The sequence below is a fragment of the Silurus aristotelis genome (assembly GCF_946808225.1).
Source record: "Silurus aristotelis genome assembly, chromosome: 6".
Classification (NCBI taxonomy): domain Eukaryota; kingdom Metazoa; phylum Chordata; class Actinopteri; order Siluriformes; family Siluridae; genus Silurus; species Silurus aristotelis.
In genome coordinates, this window is record NC_139579.1 from 15,802,370 (window position 1) to 15,825,117 (window position 22,748).

General features: G+C 35.6%; 1 protein-coding gene and 1 long non-coding RNA gene across 6 annotated transcripts in view; one reads left to right on the forward strand and one right to left on the reverse strand.

Annotated features, from left to right (window-relative positions):
* Nucleotides 1–22,748, forward strand: part of LOC310727394 — a 766,835-nt gene that overhangs the window by 179,186 nt on the left and 564,901 nt on the right. The gene's annotated exons all lie outside the window — the stretch shown is intronic.
* nhsl1a (NHS-like 1a) overlaps nt 1–22,748 on the reverse strand; it is a 50,591-nt gene that overhangs the window by 8,594 nt on the left and 19,249 nt on the right. For 3 of the 5 annotated variants that reach the window (XM_083543568.1, XM_083543570.1, XM_083543572.1), the window contains exons 2-3: nt 4,300–4,452; nt 314–444 (exon numbers count right to left, since the gene is read on the reverse strand). In XM_083543568.1, the coding sequence (XP_083399694.1) occupies nt 314–444; nt 4,300–4,452 (284 nt within the window). Of the gene's footprint in view, nt 1–313; nt 445–4,299; nt 4,453–7,123; nt 7,444–17,815; nt 18,159–22,748 lie in introns of those variants that run through there. The other 2 variants (XM_083543569.1, XM_083543571.1) reach the window with 2 other exon arrangements.

Consider the following 22,748-nt stretch of genomic DNA (forward strand, 5'->3'; position numbering starts at 1 on the left):
GTCCACGCGTTGAGACTGTAGTCAGAAACAGGAATCAAATCGTGATTTATTACGTTAATAAATGCGTTACCAACCATTATATTTTTAAAAAATTAGTTTTTTTTTATTTTACAAAATTAGTATTGTGTCAACCATTTTGACTTTAAAGAACAATGAGATTAATCTCCAGCATATGGTAATACGTATATATTATTAGAAGAAATCAATCAGCTCATATGAGCTATTCATTATATTTCATAGTGCGGTTTTTACAGGTAGGCAACAGAAAGTAATAAAAGTGCTGTATGTGCACTTGTGTACTTGGAAAGTTTACCTTTTTTTTCTTCTCAATCTCAACTTGGTCCAGTTGCCCATCACTATCAGTCAAGAGAGGCGAGGAGAATGTTGGGCCTTGGGAGTAGTACTGGGAGACACAAAAGTCATCTTTCTGCAGCTTGTCACATTCTGATAAAAAAGAAAAAAAGGGAGTGGATGTCCGATTACCGCAATATATTAAAAGTTCTTGATTGCTGCTGTTTTATGTGTTAAAACCTTTTATCACAAAGGTCCATAGGAGGACACAGGGGTTTGCAATAAAAGCTGTTACTGAACATTGAACTCACTAAAACATGCATCAAATTGTTCTATTATTATTAGATAGATAGATAGATAGATAGATAGATAGATAGATAGATAGATAGATAGATAGATAGATAGATAGATAGATAGATAGATAGATAGATAGATAGATAGATAGATAGATAGAACTTGTCATTGCATAGTACAGGTACACAGCAACGAAATGCAGTTTGGCATCTACTAAGTGCAAAATGTAGCAGTCGTGCAAAGTGCAGATAAACATGTAGCATATTTACAGCATGTGATATATATATATATATATATATATATATATATATATATATATATATATATATATATATATATATATATAAGAATATGTACAGTGAATAAATATAAAGGCTATAACAGTGCAGAGATGTGTGTACATCATTAAGAAGTACAGACAAATGGTTCTAAGGCTATAGCATTAAAGAGGAATGTGCAGAAGTGAAAGGTTATAAGATTATGGCATTTAAGAAATGTGCAAGCTGAATAAACAAGTCTACTATATATATATATATATATATATATATATATATATATATATATATATATATATATATATATATATATATATATATATATACACATACACACACACACACACATTATATACACATATACATGAATGTGAAAAGTTGGGCAGAATGTACAGTAGGGATATAAAGATACATATAGATAAAAAAAATAGTGCAGATGTAATGAGGAGTAAAAAAGATATATTATGTAATATGTACATGTATAGTACAGAGGTTATATACAGTGCTTTGTTAATAATACCTTGTACTCATTTCTCATATACAGTGGGATTCCAAAATTTTAAAACTGCACTGAAAATCAAAGATTTTTCTTAATCTAAAATAGGAAATAAACAAAAGCTGTAAGAAATATTTCAAACAAACTATGAAATGTCCAATATCTCATATAGAAACAGCATTTAATATTCAAGATAAGATTTAAGCAAATGTGTTATATGGACCATGTTATCTGTTTTAGTCTTTTTTTATTTTAGTAATAATTTCACCTATTGATCAGATAAGGCTCATAGATTTGTTGTATTATGGATTATGGATTTGAACTTGTGGTTTCTTCATCCAGCTCGAGTGCACACTGTCATTAAAGCAAATAGGATGACATAGAAAGTACTACTTCAAAGATTTTACTTTTTTCTCAATCTGTTGTCAATAATACAATTGCAGTGGAAACTGTTGAATTAAAAAGTAAAACAATGCCAAATGTAAGCGTTTTCAATAGTGCTGATACTAGTGACTTTTGGACCCTACTGGTCCAATGTTACAGCTTATAACCCTTCATTACAATCAGCTTAATGAACCCACTTTGGTTACTGTCTTATACGATTTTTGTTATCTAGGACACTGTTCCAGTGTTCTTTTCAGCTATCCTACATATGGACTATAAAACATCTCTGGTCATGTCGTTGTGAAAAATAATACGCGGGTGAAAAAGCAAACGTAGCTATTCATAGGTCTTCTGGATGTGATAAATATGTACGATGTGTAAATTGGTTTTAGCAGCATTCCAGTAGATCAACTAATGTGGGATGAAGAACAACTACTTTAACAAGCCTGAGCATAACCCAAGTGTGAGTTACATGGCCTACTTTCTGGACACAGAACGTTGTATTGTATACACAGTCCCTGTGGGAACAAAAACACTTGATTTTGGAGTGTGGTTGTGGAGATTTGTGGTACTGATGGGGTGAGGAAGCCTGAGGTGCAGGTCAATATTTAAATTAATCACAGAGGTCTTTAATAGGGATGAGGTCAGAGCTCTATAGCAGGCCACTCAAGAAAATCTAAATCATGTAAACGAGATCTTCATGGAGCTCACTTTGTGCACAGGGTCATTATCATGCTGAAACAGGATCAAGTGAATGGAAAATTTGCTGTTACCACATAAAAAGTCTGTTGTCCCAATACTTTTGTCTATATATTGTATAATAAATTTGCTTGCTAAAATGCTGTATCTTTTTTTTTTCCCCAGTTATTGTATTACCGATGATAAGGTCCCCGTCATGTCCCAGTAATTTTGCCCTTTCAGTATACACAAGGAATAACAAAGTAGGCACTGGCAAACTATTTTTTTGTCACTTTAACTCCCCAATTAAATTTAATACTGTAGCCTGAATACATTTATTTAGTATACATTTTTTTTAGACCCAAACTGTGCTTCCCTCAGACATTCTTTAAGTCATGACAAGCATCCATTATCTATAATATTAATATATACTGATCGCGTTAGACATGTGCCAGAATTGATGAGCTATACATTGCTAGGCCGAATAATGTCAGTCACATAGTACAGAATCATCATATACTGTTTATACTCATAGAACATTTAGAGCTAGCAAATAGTGCTATAACAATATACAGTATAATGGTGTATTAATATTATATACATTATATTTATAATTCCTAACCCTAATAAAATATATACACAAATACTCTATGAGAAATAAATAGTAAAAAATAAACATCTTCTATATGTACATGTGCAAGAATAAATAGCTGCCAATTGAGAAACACAGTGAAAGCGAGAGAGAGAGAGAGAGAGAGAGAGAGAGAGAGAGAGAGAGAGAGAGAGAGAGAGAGAGTGCATGTGTCAAGCTTTCCTACTAATACCACAGCAGAAGGGGATTAAATACTGTTCTTACACACACACACATTCAGTTAACATAATTACTTTGACCTCTTCAATACACACACACACACACACACACACACACACACACACACACACACACACACACACACACACACACAACTTTCCCAGCCACAGACCCCACCACAGTATTAAACTAAAAATACATTACTTATACAATTTAATTACTTATAAAAGACTCCCATATAAAATTATTAGATTACACTTAGCTTTGGTATTAAATGTTATTTCCAATTATTTTGACTATTACATTTATTAACACAGTAATTGTATTTTTATCAAAAAAGAAAAGAAAAAATGAAATTATAGTTATTATAAAGCTTTCCATAAATTGGCCATACTAATTTGAACATTCAGGAAAGATTCAAATGAGTTTTCATTTATTTACAACAAATGAAGAAGTTTTGAATTCTAACCATATCTTTGTTTATTAACAAATGTAAAATTGTTTTAAAATTTGTTACATGTACATAGTAGCAAATGCTCCTGTTTGTTTGCTAAGACGTCAGTGGTCACAAAAATGGGACAGAAACTGTGCTCAGGTGGCCACCTGCTCCTCCTGCCTCCTGCTGATACACAGGCAGCATACACACATACACATGCACATGAAATCTAAATATTAATGTTCTACTGCAAAAAACTGGAAAAACACTGGAAAAACACATTTCCAAAAATATTTACTCAGAAGACTCTCTAAAAGGGACCAAGAATCACCCACTGTCTCAGTAAGGAGCTTCATGAGTGGCACTGAAAATGGTCAACCAAGATTGTATTTTTATACAAAAATATGATTTAGAAATATAATAAAATAAGCTTTACTTATATTCAGCCTTGAACAGGTCCTGCCTTACAATTCTCCAGATTGAAGTGTTTAAATTCCCACCTCTATTGATCATAGCCCTTAGATATAATATATACCACTGCTTTATTAAATTTTTCACCTGGTCTGTCAGAAAAACACTTTTCAATCTCCTTCATTGGACTAGTGTAATTCTTCATGTTCTCTGTATGTCATACCTCTGAGGACAGTCTTCAGGTTGACCTTGGCCTGGCAGTGCAGCTCTTCCACACAGGGTGGTCTGCTTCCTGGCAGAAATACATTCTCTTGCTGATGCCAGGGAGCTGTGTAATGTACTGTCCACTTGCTTTCTTCATCTAAACTGGACACAGCTAGAGGGCAGAAGGAGAAGATCACTCATACAAGTGTCATACAGAATAAGAGTCGAAGAACATTAAAAGGTGGTCATTCAATAGATTTTTCTGTTTATAAAAAGCCCTGCAAATAGGTCAAAAATTATTGAAGTACAGTTTTATAATACAAGACTTGGACTTTGTTTGGAAACTCCAGTGCATCTGAACATAACGGCTCTGCATGTCTCGGACTGGTCAAAGCAAACCCAGATTACACTATTAATTATGCCATAGGCCTCAGGGTGAGGGAAAACTGGTGCTGTCTGGTGTTTATTGATCCTTCTGTTCATAGTTACACTAAAATGGAAATATAGAGCTAAAAAGCTTTAAGATGAATGGAGTGTAAATATATATTTTTTAATTAAAATCTAAACTGCAGAGCTTTTGCAGTTTTTAGGACGTTTATTTAAATGGTAGGAATTGTGCTGGTTTATGTTTTGGTACCATTTGCATATGTAACTGCTCCCCCTAAACACTTTAGTGTAGTGTTAGAGAGGAAGGAACTGAAATGGTTTAAATGTAATTCTAGGCAAATGGTGTGTGTAAAGCGTTGTATCATTTCCAATACACCTACCTAAAGAATAAGGTAACATAAACTATTGTATATTATTATACATGTGTGACTACTAAAAGTAACTGTTTGTACCAGAATTAACTTCACAGCATTGGAGGTAAAAACGTGTGCCAATTACCCCTTCACTGCCCCCGTCAACCCCTTCAAACACACACACACACACACACACACACACACACACACACACACACACACACACACACACACACCATTATGTGTGTTAACATATGATGTCTTTTGCTTTGTAGAGTTTAGGGCTGCCAAAACTAATCGATAATGAAATTCGTATTCTTTGTTAATTTCGTTATCGATTAGTTGGGCTGCTCAAGTTTCAGTTTTGCAGGACGGCAAGATAACCCAGCCGCTTGCGAAATGGCAGAGAATACAGGTCAAACGGTAGCAGGAAAACATGTGCGTCCCAAGTCAGGGATAAAGGCGAAACATCAGCATGGTAAATAAAAACCGTATAATCTTAATCATGTGAAACTGCTATAATTTAATGAAGTGGTATTGTGTAAACTGTTTGTTTGCTAACTTAAAGACAGATGCACTGGATCCGTTCTATCATGACAGTGATGGATTCAATTAAAATGGTGTGAACAAACACTACATCTAAAAGCAGCAAATAACAGCAGCAGTTAATGATTACATTTTTAATCACTGTTGTGGATTTCAGCAACTGATTATGCATTTGTACACCAGTGCATAGTTTTTCCTTTTTTTAATCAAGCCTGTTAGCTTGCTGCGTTTCGTTCTATTCTCTGTTCTTAGCATTTGTCTACTACAACAGTTAACTAAACGTGATTCTCTGCGGCTTTACTAAACTTTCAAATGCTCGTTTTATATTTATTTTAAATATACAAAATTAAATTAATTATCAAATTGTCAAAACATTGTTGTATTATATTTTATATTGATCTTTTAAGCATGGCTGTCAACTTGCCATCTGCAATTACCATTAAAAACAATACAAATGTTGATTTACACAAATTTCTTTACCTTGCAGACTCAAATGCTGTATTTTTTTTTGTTTTCATTTTTTTTACAAAAAGAAACAACCCAGCATGAGTGAATTTGGTTAAGGAGAAATCCCCCATATACTCGAAAAGGCAGCCATTTTAAGCTTAATAAAATGTAATTAAAGGTTTTTTTTATATATAAAATTAAATATAGTTATAATTAATAAGTGGCTTTTGCATTTTTACACTTTTATACATAAATAGCCTGAATTAGGGTATTTTTAAAATAAAATAAAAAAATGTTTTTGTTTTTAATCTGATCAATTGAAAAAATAAATAAATGAATAGATAATTGTTTGATTACATTCGGTCATTACATTATAAAACATACAAATATTGTCAATTCTTATGGAGCACAAGGTAACAAAGCAAAACTTTATAAGCTGTCAGGCAATATTTTTCAATATTATTATAAAAATGCAATATCACAATAATAAATAATAAATGTGCTTTCCTGTCCTCATGGCCATTGCAAGCTAATTTCCCTTACCTTTCATTTTACCATCACCATAAAACTCTCAAAACATCTCAAAAATAGCGGATACAACATATGTTTCAAGAGTTGTACGTTCAGAAAAATTAACCAGCTGCAGCAAATCCCTAATCAGTCATTAAATAATTAATATTCATGCATCTAACATTTATCACTAACAATCATTTTAATTAAAGCCAGATGCTTACATTAGAGAGAAAACATGATTAGCTGTGATTTCACAATAACCCTAAAGCAAACAGAAATTGTCTATGCTGGTCACTAAGAACTAATGAAAGTGCAGTGCAGCTCAGTCAGAATGCTCCGTAATCACAGCGTGTCATCTTCAATAAGACTGAAGCATTAGCCCAATTACAAACCATAACTGTCACATTTTACCAATACCCACAGGCAAGGTCACTCAAAAGCCAATTCATTCTCCTACACAAGCATATGCATCTCACCCAGTGTGGCAGCAATGAAACATCCCGCATCCTTAAACATGTACAGTATAGCTGACCTTGAGCCAATGGAGTAATGATTATAAACCTGTATGCAGAATAGTGTCAGGCAAAAGAAGCCTACCTTTCCTCTTGAAGTACTTAATGAATGATTTAAGAGTTGTGCCAATGAACACCATGGTAGAACCTCAAAGCTGGCAACAAGGCTTTTTCCTGAGAGAAATGTGTGTGACGGTGCTTGTCTAGCATTAGCGTAAGTGCGAGTGTGTGTCTGTGGAAAAGAGGCAAAAAATGAGTGCAGGGAGGGAAAGCGACAAATTGGTACTGCCCACTTTACACACATACTGTAGTCTCCTTGTTTTATGCTGACTGGGAAAGCAACGTTCAATCTCCCCCTCCCCACTTTCTTTCCCTGCACTCTCTCTCTCTCTCTCTCTCTCTCTCTCTCTCTCTGCTGTCAGAGTTCTGCTTCTTTTAGACCCACCCATCCTCTGCTAATGCATTGTGTTTCGTTTTTCTTAAGTCTCTTGCCGCAGAGCAGGTCTGAGGCTTGTCATTCTGCCTTGCCGGATCGAGCATAAGTCCCCTCTCTCACCTTGTCTTCATTCGAAAGCTGTGCAGGTGTCCTGCAGTGCGCTATTCATCACCCTGCTCTTGTTTCAGCTCCTGTAACACCTTTAACACCTAACACCAGTAATCTCTCAATCAAGGCATTTTATCTAAAGAGTTAAAGCAAGTGAAAGTAAAAAGCACTGTAAAAGAACCCCATATGATGAGAGTGAATTTCTTAGTCTTTTTTAAAAGTCTAAAACTGAAGTACTGCAGTGGCTGATCACTGAATCATCTCTTTCTCTCTTTTACGCTCACTCTACTTATATCTCCTCTCTCTCTCTCTCTCTCTCTCTCTCTCTCTCTCTCTCTCTCTCTCTCTCTCTCTCTCTCTCTCACATCTGAACTATGAATGAAGCACTCAGCGTTTTCATGTGGAGCCCTGGTTCAAAGCTGTAGGTAGTTCAGTGCAGTAATTCGTCCATCATTTATATTCTGCACACAAGATCCTGCATGCTAACCACAATTAAATTGCAGACTGGGTGTTTTTTTTTTTACATGTAGCTGAGTCTGAATAAGACATCTGTTCTTTTGTAAAGGCCAATAGGTAAAGGGGTTTAAGATCTTATATTTTCTCAAAAGTAAAGGAGCATATTTTGACTTTTCCACCTTTTGTGGCACCAAAACTGAGATTTGATTAAACTACACAAAATTCAAAAAATATATAAATGGACAAAAAAGTCACCCCAGTCAATTATAAGGTTTAAATCTGAAACTCTACCTTGACACTGAGTTTTGATGGACGGCTTCCTACAGAAATTATGTTTGTGTCTCATTCTTTCCGTTTTGTAATTCTGAAAAAAAGAACCCTCCGTGGTGATTGAATTTGCTCCAGAACTTTATCCCATTTTCTCATTGCATCATGAAACTCAAGATGCTGTATTTTTTAAGCAGTGTTCTCTAACAAATTCCGAGGCCGAGAAATTCATTAATTTATTTCACTAATTTTGTGTCTGTATTTGGTTACACCAGACCTCACTTTGCCTCCGAAGTAAAAAAAAAAAAGGTCAATCTTGTTGCTCCTTATATATGTAAAAAGAAAAAAGTATTTCAAGTTTATATAAATAAAAAGTACTGTAATTTCCGGACTATTAAGCGCACCCAAATACAATTGAATTTTACAAAGATTTTTATTTTGAACATAAATAAACCCAGGAAAAATCCATAAATTAGCCGCTTCGTTGTTTAAGAGGCGGGGTTCAAAACGTGGGAAAAAAGTAGCGGCTTATAGTCCAGAAAATACAGTACGCAATTTAAAGCAAGAAAATTTACTAACAAACATTCTCATGTGAAAATTATAATCATCAAAACTTCATCACGCTAACTTCCATAGTTTCCTCACAGTTGGAAGTAAATTCCGAACACACCGCTCATAGTATCCTGGACTCACATTATGGTTTGCTCCTCTGCCATGCTGCTTTTATTGTATGGTAGTTTAATCTGAGAAGGCAGACGGGTTTGTGGAGGCTCTTCCCCTCCTCCTCAGACAACAAATTCAATAAAATACTACATAAGCAGCAGGGAGCCGACAGTGCAAGTCTTTAATACCCAGACTACCACCTCTGAGGCTCCACCCTGACAACGAGGATGAGAAGAATCAGTGGGGTGTCTTCCTGGGGTGCAGAATGTCTTCACTAATCAACTCAGCACTGATTTATAACCAATACATTCTGTTTGTAAGTGTTTAAAAAATAGTTCTTACCCCTGAGATGCTTTGTAAGAACTCTAATTGTTTGGATTTGCTTATGATGTGACAAGACTGAGGAAAATGTGCAGATTGAAGTGTAAAGAAATCCACATGCCTGACCTAATTGATGGCACTAGTTTATAGTGCATTGTCCAATTGCAAATGACATGACATGCAAATTGGGAATCCAGGGCTGCATTAGGTTTGGTATTTCTTTCTTTTTTCTGGGACAAAAGCCTCTGGAGAAAATGAGTTTCTCAGCTGTCTAGTGTGCATTGTGGGGTCACCATGAGATGACAGAAAAGCTTCAAATTTCAATTTATTTATTTTTTTAAATGAAGCAGACAGTCATCAGAATAATACACAAAAAGAGTTCATATGTGTAAATTAAAGATCTGTAAGCATGTTAAACTGTCACATAGAAAGACTGTACACACATTTGAATGCAGTAAACACTTTCTCACTTACAGTAACCACGTTGTACTGGTGTGGAAATACACCCTAAATGAGACACCAGTTTATTAGAAAGCATCACACACACACACACACACACACACACACACACACACACACACACACACACACACACACACACACCAAGTAAATACATTAGGATACAATTAACAAAGCCATTCACAAACTGTAAAAAATTAAACTGTTGGTTACTTTAAAACTAACCTTCATCTGGGAGATCACAGGGATATAAATGTGAATATTTGATCTGTTAACTGGTTGCAAATGTCAGATTTATTGCATGACTTGGCCAGAAAAAAGCTGTTGCTATCAATCATCGTTTACTTAATCAACTGAGTCAGTGTAATGGTGAAGTATAGATCAAAGCTTTGTAAAGAAAGTTCATGCTCCATTGTAAAAGTTTTTCTTTTCTTTTTTTATACAAAAATACAGTACGGTAGTTTAGTTTGATTGTGGCTGCTGTATTCTGTCGTTTTTTTTAATACACTTAAAGATAAGGTATTTGGTATTTTATTATAAAATACATTTTGCCACACAAAACCATTTAAACCATGTTATGGGAAGCTGAGGGAAAACTGGTAAACCTAATGTGCATAGGGAGAAATTCCACACTGAGAGTAATCTAATCTCAGGATCCAAATGGGGCCCTAGAGCTGTGAGCAATATGCTGCCCTGAAATCTGTTCCGAAAAGAAAAAATCAATTTCTCTTTAGTGGAAATGCAAAATATCTTCTTAATATAAGCAAATCCTTGCTTAGTGTAAAAGAATATATGTTATGACTTTAACTGGAAAAAAAGCTGATTTTAGATTGATATATTCATTATTACATTGCTACATGTGGGAAAAATGCTTTTCATAAGAAAGAAATGATATAACTGATTGAATGCAAGAGTCCAAATACAGTGTTGAGTTCTTTTACAAAGAGAGTGGGTACTCTTAGTGATGACGACAGTCAAATAGGGGCTAACAATATCATCATAACAAGCTCTTATCATTCGTCCTTCACTCGGTAGCCCTGCACAATAAAGCCATTCAGATCCAATGTCATCAGTCACCAGCAGGTCAACAAGCTTTCATCAATCTAACTGCAAGCACACTGGCACCAACAGCCGTAAATCGTAAAAAAAAATAAAAAAAAGCAAATGTGTGTTAAATATTGTGGGTTTGTGTTTGTGCTGTTGGAAGACCACACATGGCAACAAATGCACAAAACTGCACATGTTTTTGTTCTACGTATCCCAGAGACATACATCTTACACAAAACTATTCAGTGTAGTTGTCAGAGAACCACCAGCAATGCCTCCCTCCAGGGCTCACACTCAAACTCAGCCTCTCCCTGCTACTACTGTATTTTTCGGACTATAAGCCGCTACTTTTTTCCCACGTTTTGAACCCCACGGCTTAAACAACGAAGCGGCTAATTTATGAATTTCTCCTGGGTTTTTCCCGGTTTCACAAACTTAAAAACTGAGCGACATAACATTAGACCAATGAAATTTCCAAACGGAAACGAAAAAACGCACCTCACCTGTGTTCTGAGCTGTTCACGGCATCGGGAGAAAAAAAGTTTTTATTAAACGCACAACGATGCCAAAAGATAAACTTCCGAGAGAAATACAGTAGTTGTGAAAGGAAGGAGGAAAACAGAAACCAATGACTTTCTTGGTAGGCTACTGTTTAGATACAAGCCGTTGTAACGCATTGAGTCTGGGTCATGAGAGAGCTCGCTAACTCCATTTACAACAGAAATCATATAAGCACAGACAGGTTTCCAAAACTTGTGCTTTTTTATTTTTCTTGGCAACAGCGTTACTGGTTAGTCAAAGAAACTTAGAATTGAGCATCAGAAAATAATAAGGACATAATCCTCGGTCTTGCACACATGCAGTAATACCGGAAAAAATGCAGTGACAGACTATTCCCAAAATACCGCTATGCTCCTAAAGGAAGCGCAACATATTTCACCCGTTACACCGTCTGTAACGTGTCTTTCGTTAAAGGTGACGAGACCTGGGGTGCAGTCAGCATTCCAATTCATTCCAAAGGTGTTCAGTAGGGATGAAATCAGAGCTCTATAGCAGGCCACTCAAGATCTTCCTCCCCAAAGCATGTAAACAAGATCTTTAAGGAGCTCACTTTGTGCACAGGGGCATGGCCATGCTGGAACAGGTTTGGGTTTCCAGGTTCAAGTAAATAAAAAATTGCATTACAGCGCATCTAAAGACGTCCTATACAATTGAGTGCCTCCAGCTTTGTGGTAACAGTTTGGAAAAGAACCATATGTAGCAGGAAAGGTTAGGTGACCCAATACTTTTGGAAATATATTGTACTTGGTAATAATTACTGCATATTAATGACTTACAAAATAGTCTCTGTTAATTCCTACTCAATAAAAAAAAAAGCACGAAGCTAATATGTCAAATTTTCAAAAGGTCATATGTCACAATAGACAGCAGAGAAACAAAACTCTCCATGCCAGCCCACTTGGAAGCTTTATCGCCTTTTACAGCTATTACACACTACAAAAGACTCCTACTCTTTCTGACTCCTACACAAAACATGTAGATGTAGACATTTAAGACATTACTATAGTAACCATGTTTCAGAAAGGAACACACATTGTGACTAATGATAGCCTTTGCATCTCAATCCACAATTAATATTACACTTTTCAGTGTCCCGTCAGCTCTTTAACCAAACATAATAAAGGTACACATTATCTAACATTGATTTCAGTTGTAATGTAATTTAACATTTAACATTTGCTATTGGAGCTGGTGTTTAATAGGTGACTTTCAAACTTGCCCACCCAAATGAATACAATTTTACATTTCCACAATCACTCCTCAATGTGTGTGCACTTAATCATCCTCTTCCTGCTTCAAATATTTCTTTTAAAAGTATAATGGTCTAGATTTATTTTGTGTTTGTTTATTTTATAATAATATACATTTACCATACACTTTTACACAGTTACATAGAATGAATAACTATCAGATACTGATGTAGAGTGAGGAGGACTGGGGTGCAGTCAGCATTGCAATTCATCCCAAAGGTGTTTAATAGGGTTGAGGTCAGGGCTCTGTAGTAGACCATAGCGTATATTAGCCAATCCTGTGACAACAGTATCATACAGAAAATCTTTAGATGTAGTTTAAGAGCTTGAGTTATCCTTCAAAGAATAAATATAAGTATTTCAGGTGATCTACCTGGATTTCTACAAACAACATTCGATATATGAAAAACAGGAGAAAAGCATCCACTGAGTAAGGGGCAGCAGACTAAAACATCTTGGTGATAGGGTTGGAGTTTTTAAAGAGATTAGAGATCAGAGGTGAATGACCAGACTGGTTTGAGTTGACAGGAATCTACAGTAACTCAAATAAGCACTCTTTACAACCATGGTGAGCAGAAAAGAATGTACAATGCACTATACATTGATGTTAGAGAGCTACAAAAGCAGAAGAGTTTTTGGCATATATTCAGCCTCTAAATACACAGTCACACATCATATGGATGCCACAGCCTATCTGATTATTGTTGCTTATTAAGTAGATCTCTTTATGGTCCAATAGAGCACCATTGGGACATGGCAGTACAAGAGATTCACATCGTTAATATGTGGATAATAAATGTACAGCATTTATGTGGTGCATGCCAACATGGAGCAGAATCCATGCCATAATGCCTGCTCTAAGAGCAAAAGGGGGACCTAGCCAGTATTATTATAGTATTTATAATTAAGTTGGTGAGTACAATTGCAAATGTTCTTAATACTGTAAAAACTGTAAAGTGCAGTTTTTAAAAAGCATATGTTGCCATGTGATAAATATTTGATTTGAAATCACATTGCAACCCACTGCAGTGTCACATGCACTCCTGCAGCCCACAGTCAAGATGCAGCTTTATTAACACAATGCAGACAAAACCAGTAGAGGCAGGAGGCAGAACATATTGCAGACCTGCACTTCACATAAACTGCTGCTGAGACGTAACACCTCAGATCGCTAACAAAATGCAACGCAGGATGTCTTTTAAGAGTTACTATAAGCTCCTGTAACTGTATTAATCGCAGTGTTAGACATGAAAGGACAACCGAAATATGCAAAACATTTTTCTACAAATAAATCTGCATCCAAGTCTCGAATGTTTATTATTAGAGTATTGACACATTTTTATAAAAGTCATATCCACACAATCTAACAATTTTATGGTGCAGGCCATTTTAATATTGCCCTTTAATATTATATTGCAGATTCCTATTGCTTGATAAAACAAAATAAAATATAATACATATCAAATAAAATAAAAAAACACACAACCCACAGTAAATTTAATTGTACCAAAACACATGCCTTCCATATATTACACGTTTGTAAACATCTTTTCTATACAGTATATACTAGAGCATAAAATTGATACAACACAGAACATAAATCCAGAGACAGAACACATTAATAACACCGACACCAGCCTTTACTCTGTCTACAATGGCATATGTGGCTTATTGATCTGTGAAATATCTGCCCTGCCAGGAGATCGAAAAAGTGTGCCAATATCTGTGTCAGAAAACTGGGCCGGCTCCAGCTAAATGGGAAATCTGACCTCCTACAGTAAATCAGCAGAGAATACAAGAGCCTTTTAGGGACTACTGTTACATGTCTACAACATATTATATGAGTGAGGGTGGGGCTTTGTGTTTTGGATAATACACAGATGTAGTCTAAAAGCCTAGTCAAGATTATGTTTGTCATCAGTATTAAACTAATAAGAATAATAAACTCAAATTCTAATTTCAGAGTGAGCTATATATATACATTTTTGCTAATAGCCTTAACATACAGTATAAAAGCCTATCACCTGTAGCTGAATTGGAATGAATAGCCAAAATAATACACACTACACATTATAAGATTTTGGCAGTCACATTGAGCAATGTAATAAATCACAGTCAAGCTGCAATAAAGCAGCTTATACACTATATTGAGAGTTGAACATCTTATTTCACATTTAGGCCTATTTGCTTTTATAATAAGCTCCACTCTTCTGAAAGAAGGTTCCTCTAGATTTTGAAGTGTGGCCGTGGAGATCAGGTACTGATATAAGGCTGCGCTCAGTGCTCCAATTTATCCCAAAGGTGTTCAATAGAGTTAAAGTCAGAGCTCTACCACTACAACCTATGCAAACCATTAAAAAAATGTATTAGACTTGTGGCTTAAACTTAGTGGCAACAGTTTAGAGAAGAACCACATATGGTTTAAAAAGGCGAGTGTCCGAATACCTTTGTCCTGTGATTTAAATATTGAAACAGAACTATATTAACTATGAATAGATTGCTAACAACTGCTATTATCTATTTAATAAAAGCTTAACTGTTGATCACATCCTTAATTAGGATTTTTGCCACTTAACTACAAGAAATGATTAGTACCCTTTTTTTTGAGAAGTGCTTCATAGACATTTAACAATGCATCTTATTCAAAGCAGTATTTAAATTGGAGTCTTTTAATGCAAACAGCCGAATTAATGCAGCATTCCTATCATTAGAAAGCAAGCTTCAGTGCTCAGGTGTCAGTCTGTAATTTTATACTCATTTTTTATCAGTGAACTACTTTAGATGCTACTGTGCATGCCGTGGAATATAGCACTTAAAATAGTAACGTCTATTTAAGGTGCTAGATTCCAAAGTCCTATGGTCCTGCTGGCAAAGTCAAACCAGGGAAAATCAAACACAACTAAATTTTTCAAAGCCAAATTCATATGTGCACACGATTTGTTTTGCTTATTTTCATAGTATTGATTGGTAGTACTATGATTAGTAATACTGTAGATTCCAAATTTATCAAAAACAATGACTAAAACTGATTTAATTTTCCTGGTGTTCTGTTATACTATATGTGAAACCAGAGCATGTTTTTGGAAGAAATGTGCCTTCATATGTCTCACATAATTATGCAAATGTGTAAGACTTTTAAGTGTAATTAAATTAAGTGTAAATATGCTGCAAGTAGATGAGTTTGGTATGCAGATTTCCAATGTGTGAGCCATTTCTTATTCACAGAGCCCCTGTGCTGAAGGCAGACTGCTGATTGGCTCAAGAAGAACATGACAACAGGAGAGAAAAAAGCAACCAATCATGCTGGTTCCCCTAGAACTTCTCAGTCATTGTTCATTGCTGCATTAATCACTGAGTGCTGAGGCTCATGTCTATGCTAGAGATGGGTCAAACTAATTAGATACAAATATTTAATGAAAAGTCTGATGCTATGTGACAAGATGCCATGCCATCCATGTTCGCTGAATAGGTATTAATGCTTGCATCTGTCTAAAGCCATGTGTAAAATCCCTTGCTGATCTGCTCATTCGTCCACCATGTGGATTTCTCTTCTGCTGTAAAAGCCTAGTAAAATAATAGTAACAAATTAGCTTTAAAATTGAATCTGGGTAGTGGGTGATCTCCTGCATCCTGTGAATCACATTTACACAATCGCACAGCCTACCTTTAAACCCTGCTAAATATCCTCCAACATCCCAACTCTATTTAAATAAACAAAAAATGTACAGAATTTGTACATTATCCGCTTCTTGCATATTGCAAAGAACAGAATTTGATCAATTTGGTGAGTTTGATTTTTAATTTTAAACAGAACTGGTGCCATCTGGTGGAGGACATGTCCTTTGTAAGGTCATGTAAAAGGTTGCATACTGTAAAAAATGCAAACGAGGGCTATTATTATTATTATTATTACTATTATTATTACTAATAATAATAGTAATAATAATAATAGTAGTAGTAGTAGTAATAGTAGAGGCATGCATCCTTTGATTACCTCTTTTTATTTTGTACCCTAAGTGGCTAAAAGGTACACAATGGCCTGTGGTTTGTATCGGTTACTAAGGGCATAGTGCACTCTGGAGAACATCTCTCTGCTCTATTAAGCCTTTAACACAAAAAAATAAGTGGATTGACTGCTACACCTTCTGTTTTGCTGCACAACAAGTGAATGTAATGAAATTCTAAGGCTCTGTATAGTACAGCCCTTGAGAGACATCCGTCTCCATGTTGTCAGGTGGGATGAGCTGTTACCTCAAAGTAATTTTCTTTGATACTTGCTGAGAACCTGGAGCTTGATCGTTACTTTAAAAATGGATCAGCCAGTCCAAACAATGACCAGATGCACAGATCCAACGATAATATACCCAGCAGTTCAACATATACTGTTCGAGTAGCACCTGCTCCAAGTATATTTAAAATGCCCACCTGCCTGAAAGACTTAGCATTAGGAATTAGCATCTGCTTTTGCTGACAGGAATTTCATGAAAATCTGTTACAGAAGCACAGCCTCCATGTGGCAGTTTCAGTGTGATGCATATTTTAATTAAATAATTCACTGACTCATTAAATTAAGTCAAGTCATTAATATTAATTCTGACACTGTCAGCCAACAATATGTTCTTTTTTTTTAGAGCTTTTTTGTCAGGCACTCATATAACGTAATAAAACTATAGTGTTTTACTGTCCTTACACCCTAAATGTAAAATTATGTATTTCTGAATAGTGAATGGTTGGTGAAGCCACATGCAAGAGATTATCAAACAATTTAAGCAAGCGATGAATGCAGAGATAAGATAAAGGGAAGCATACCACCCTAAGCTCCCCGATTAAATCGCAAAGTTGTCTAAGTAAACTGTATTTCAATTTAAACAGCATCTGTCAGCAACTGCCTCAGGAGCTTGCTAGTCTTGGCCTTCCAAAGACTGTGCACATTCTAATAAGTCTAGGCACCAAAATATACACTGGTTTAAATGCCACCCTGAAATATTGTACTCATCTCAAAACGTTTACAGCCCTGGAGCCTACTCATACTGTTTCAACACCTGCTAATTCCATCTGATAACAGAAACTGTAGCCTCTGGGAAAGAATATTCTCCACCTCCATTTAGCAATAAAAGCCAGCATTTGGGATAACTGAAACATTACTGATGATGAATAAATGAACCTGCATTGAATGACCTCCAGCTGATGCAGCGTCTCAAAGCTCTACCTGTACAATCCTCCTGCATGGGCTTGAAAGTGCTTCTGTGCTGTGTCTGAAGTGGTTGAATGCTTGTAAATAATGAAGGTCCATCCCAGTTTCTGGAATACCAAAGTCTATCCTGCCGCTCATGGATCTTGGAGACAAGAAGCCTGCGACGGAGGCTGCCCCCATTTTGAGACTGGAGGTTGTTTGGTTTGTGAATGTAGATTGGAAGGAGCTCATCCTCATCTTCATAGTAAACCCTGTTCCAGCACTTCCCTGCCAGTTGGGGAGAGATGCAGTTCACGTATGCGATCATCTTCCCCCTTATACAAATTCCGGTTCCTCTGTTTCTATATTCCAATACAGGACATCCTCGACCTATTTTTTTTTTTCCCCTGGATCTACTGAAAAGCCCTCAAAAGTATGAGTTAAAAAAAATTTTTTGGCCTTTACAAGAATGAAATAAGATGTAAATCTAGAAATTAAAATTGTTGAAAAATAAGAATGTCTTTAAAGAAAAAAAATTAAAGTTAAAATAAGATCAGTTATATTTGTTCAACTCCCAGAGAGTCTAGACTGAAGGGAAGCATTACCTAGCATGCCTACTTTGTTCAGCTAATCTGTAAAACTGGATTATCTGTCTCCATCCTAATGCTAATAATGAGAGGCTCCCACACTGCAGATGGTCAACTTGGAGTAAGCATTTACTGCAACTTGTCTGACTAAAGGTCTTGTATATTACCCAGTTTGTTTGTTTATGTCAATGAAACATCCACTGGTGCGCTTGTTTTGTTAATGAGACCTCCACAGGGAAAAGCTACTGTATGATGATTATCTAAAACCTGTGAAGTTTCACTACACAAGCACACCCTCAAATACATACAGTATATAGAAGACAGGGCTTGACACTTGAAGCTGTTACTTTTGCAAGATTTCCTTTTAATAAAGAGCTGTTGCTGCCAGAAAGTAACGCTACTCCACCTACTGGTGATCAATAAGCAGTGCACCAAATGGATGCACCAAGGAAAAAAAACATAATTTGTGTCTCCTTCATAACTTTTTCTCCTTTCCCTGTTTCCTGGTTATTTTCTTAAAGATATTTTCTATTTTACAGCTGTATGCTCATAACATGCATTTCATATATAGAATTTAAATTCTCTTTGATATTTTGCACACATAAACACTTGAAATTTAAACGTGTGACCAAAACGAGTCTCTTTACTGTGATATTGAAAATCACTTATACATATAAATGGTCTAAAGCTTTAGAAGGATAGAAGTGGGGATTAACATACTAACTGACCAGCCTGATATTTTGTTTTTTTGTTTTTTTCCCCACTGGAGAAAAAGTGAACAAATCCATGGTTAACTGGATGCATTAAAAACTGGACTATCCGGTGAATAATGCATGCGTGGCAACCCCAGGGATCTTGGATCAACAGCATTGGAATACACACGCACGCACACGCACGCGCACACACACACACACACACACACACACACACACACACACACACACACACACACACACACACACACACACACACACACAGACACACACACTCACACTCACACTCACACTCAAATTCAATAATTGTTGTGGTGACAATAAAAAACTGAACAAGACATACATTTTAGAACTTGGCTTCAGAACTGCTGACTGTGAGCTGAGGTCCAGAGGGACATCATTCATACAACAAAACAATATAAAAAGACTTTTAACATGTCCATTACATCACTTTATTAGCACACTTTGGCCAGAAATACTGCAATCAGCCATTTTATCACACTCAGATTTGATTACAGTTCATCTAAAGTATGGTCCAAACCCCAAGCTCAGCTCCATAGATGTCTGAGATGGTAAAATATAAGTGCTCCACCTAGCACTTACATGCCAAAAACACTGGGAGGGAAATCCTCTCCACTCCATAGAGCAAATAATCCCACCACATCATTGCTAAACACCAACAAATCTGACCATTTATTAATTATAATGATATCTGGCTGCTGTAGGTGTGTCTTTGTTCCTTTGTGTTCATTGTTCAATGTTCATTAGCTACTAAGTATTGGGGTAGTTTATCAAAAGCTTGACTATAATGTCAAAAGGATACATTAAGTCTTATTTTATTTATATGGGGCTACATAGATACTTCACAAATAATTTACTTTGAAAAATATTTTATTTGTAGAAAACACATTCAATATACCTTTAACTCCTGTGAAAGAACTTTCAAAGAACAAAATGGCAAACACATACACATAAGTTCTGTTGCCCATTGATATTGAAAACCTCCAATATTGACATCACTAAAATCAGCAGAACTCACTCATAGGTTAACTGGATGAGGTCAAATCAGTGGTACTCATGGAATATATAGTTTTCTATTCCAACCTCTAACACCACAACAGTTTAGGAGCTTTACTAAGAAAACCATTGTTGTGCCCTGTTAATTTTAAAGTCATTTATCCGGCTGACAATTTCAGCATTTTATGACCTGAATTCTCAAGAGATATTCGTTTCCACAGCTGCTGCACTCTTTGCCATGGATACAATAGGGTTTCGTTAAACAACAGAGTTTCACACTGACACTAATGGCAATGCTCTGTTAAACATTCAGGTTTTCTTTGACTTTTATACCATGACAGCGTAGAGTAGAGTGCATGTGGAAGATCAACAGGTTAGATATACTGAAAAATACCGGGTGATACTGCTGGAAAAGAGCATACAGTGTTGAAAGAACTTGCTTTAGAGTTTCTAAAAGGCTGAAGAGTTTTGGCCATCTGGTGATAGCAAGCTCAATGCCCCATTAAATAACACAATCCAGTGACTCTGAATAGAGATTAGACTCTCCCATAAGGAGCATAATAGTTCCAGAGGCCATGCTAGACAAACTTAGTTGGCTATAGTTTTAACATCCTGTAGTGAGTGAACCATATCATCACGATTGAAGGACTAGGAGTGAGCAACAATGACTGCCATCGACCCAGAGGCTTCATTCGAACAGAACCACCAGCATGACCAAACACAATAGTCAGCTGGGTCCTAGTGCCAGTCCAGTTTATCTTTCTGGCTCACATTTAATAGCATGATGGGAAACTCGTTGATTAAAATCTCACCATAATCAGGCTACACAAAGACATCAGGTCGCCTGCAATTTATAAGATACGCTTTATTAGTTTTATTAGCTTTATTCAAAACGGTGGCACACTCATAAGGCTACAATTGAAAGTTCTTTAGTTATTTGTTAAGCTGTAACATTATAACAGAGTTCAAATAAATTGTTTTTATGCTGTTGACATCTGGTTGCTTTCACAGCAGAATTGCTCATCTGATGACTATGACTGAAAACTGACTGCTCTTGAGAGCTGCAATTAGCTTGTTTACCCTGTTTGTCCATAGAAGCCCAGTATACTGGTTCAACTTTTACCCATGGTTGGTTTCATAATGTTTTCGAAATAGTAAATTCTTTGGGCACAGACATTTCCTAAGAGGAAATTAAACAAATGGATGCCTGGTTTATTCCCCAGAATACAATATGTCCATTTCTCTTGGAACACTGCATTATATATATATATATATAAATATATTGAAATCCCCGTTTTATCGCAGTGGTTTAGAATATAGCAAGATGTATTTTGTGTAAATTCATAGAAATACAGTACACTGTATCACATTTATAGTGCGTACATGTACTGTACAGTATACAGTTTTATAGTATGCATAGTTTCTCTGCTTGGTTATTGTTTGAAGTGTACTATGACGTAAAAAAAAGACTCAGAGTTAAAAATACTTTCTGTACTGTACTGTATTAACATTTTACTTCATTTTATAATTAATAATTATATTTTTATTAATAAATTTTATTATTTCAACATTAAACTCCATAAAAACAATTCCCTATAAGTTTCTTGGTCTATCGTGCTATCTGTGAGAGACCGGGAAAATCAGCGAAACAAATTAGTTATGTGGCAAATGCAATTTCACAATAAACCGGGGGGTGCGAGATACAAATCACGGCAATTCAGGGGATTACTCTCTCTCTCTCTCTCTCTCTCTCTCTCTCTCTCTCTCTCTCTCTCTCTCTCTCTCTCTATCTATATATATATATATATATATATATATATATATATATATATATATATATATATATATATATATATATATATATATATATTTTAGCTGTTTGTGTACTTTATCCTGTATGTGCTATAAAGAATCATAAACAGAAAACCAAATCATTCCAAGAAAATATTCTAGTGGATAACACAGAAACAGCAACTGGGTATGCCAAAATATTTGCTTAAATATAGCCACTCCAGCTAATGGTGGTATGGCATGCTGTTTAATGAGGCTTATTATAGCATATGGGACTTACACTTAAAACCAAAAGTTGCATTCTTTCAATTCTAATGCTAAATCTCTGGTAGATCTTCCTCTACTCCTCTGAGTAGAAGCATTATTAAGGTTGGAAAGGTAAAAAAAAGAACAGTGATATGTTGCATAGCAGACACTGACATATCTGTGGTGTGCCAAAGAGAAAGTTTATAAGCTTTACAGTAAAGCAAGGGTAGCATTTAATCACTAGCTCAAAAGATAAAGTTGTGGTATACTTAAGAAATCTTTGAGAGCGGTATAGAAATAGCTGTCCTGACCCAAATTTGGAGGAGAGCTTTAGATGTGGAAAAAGGTTAAGAAATAAGATTCATGTTGTACTGGAATACTTGCAAAAACAGAGCATAGATTATACATTCTTATAATCACAGCATACTAAAAAAAATAAAAATAAATAAAGAATAAATGTTAGCCAAGCTCTATAAAAAGCCAATCTAATTTGTGATATTGTAACATTAATCATTACCATTAAGGTTTGCATTGTGGACCACCACCTTCTTCATTTTTCATTCAGAAGAATTCCTTTGTTTTTCCATCTGAACTATGGGGACGTGTGAAAGTCAA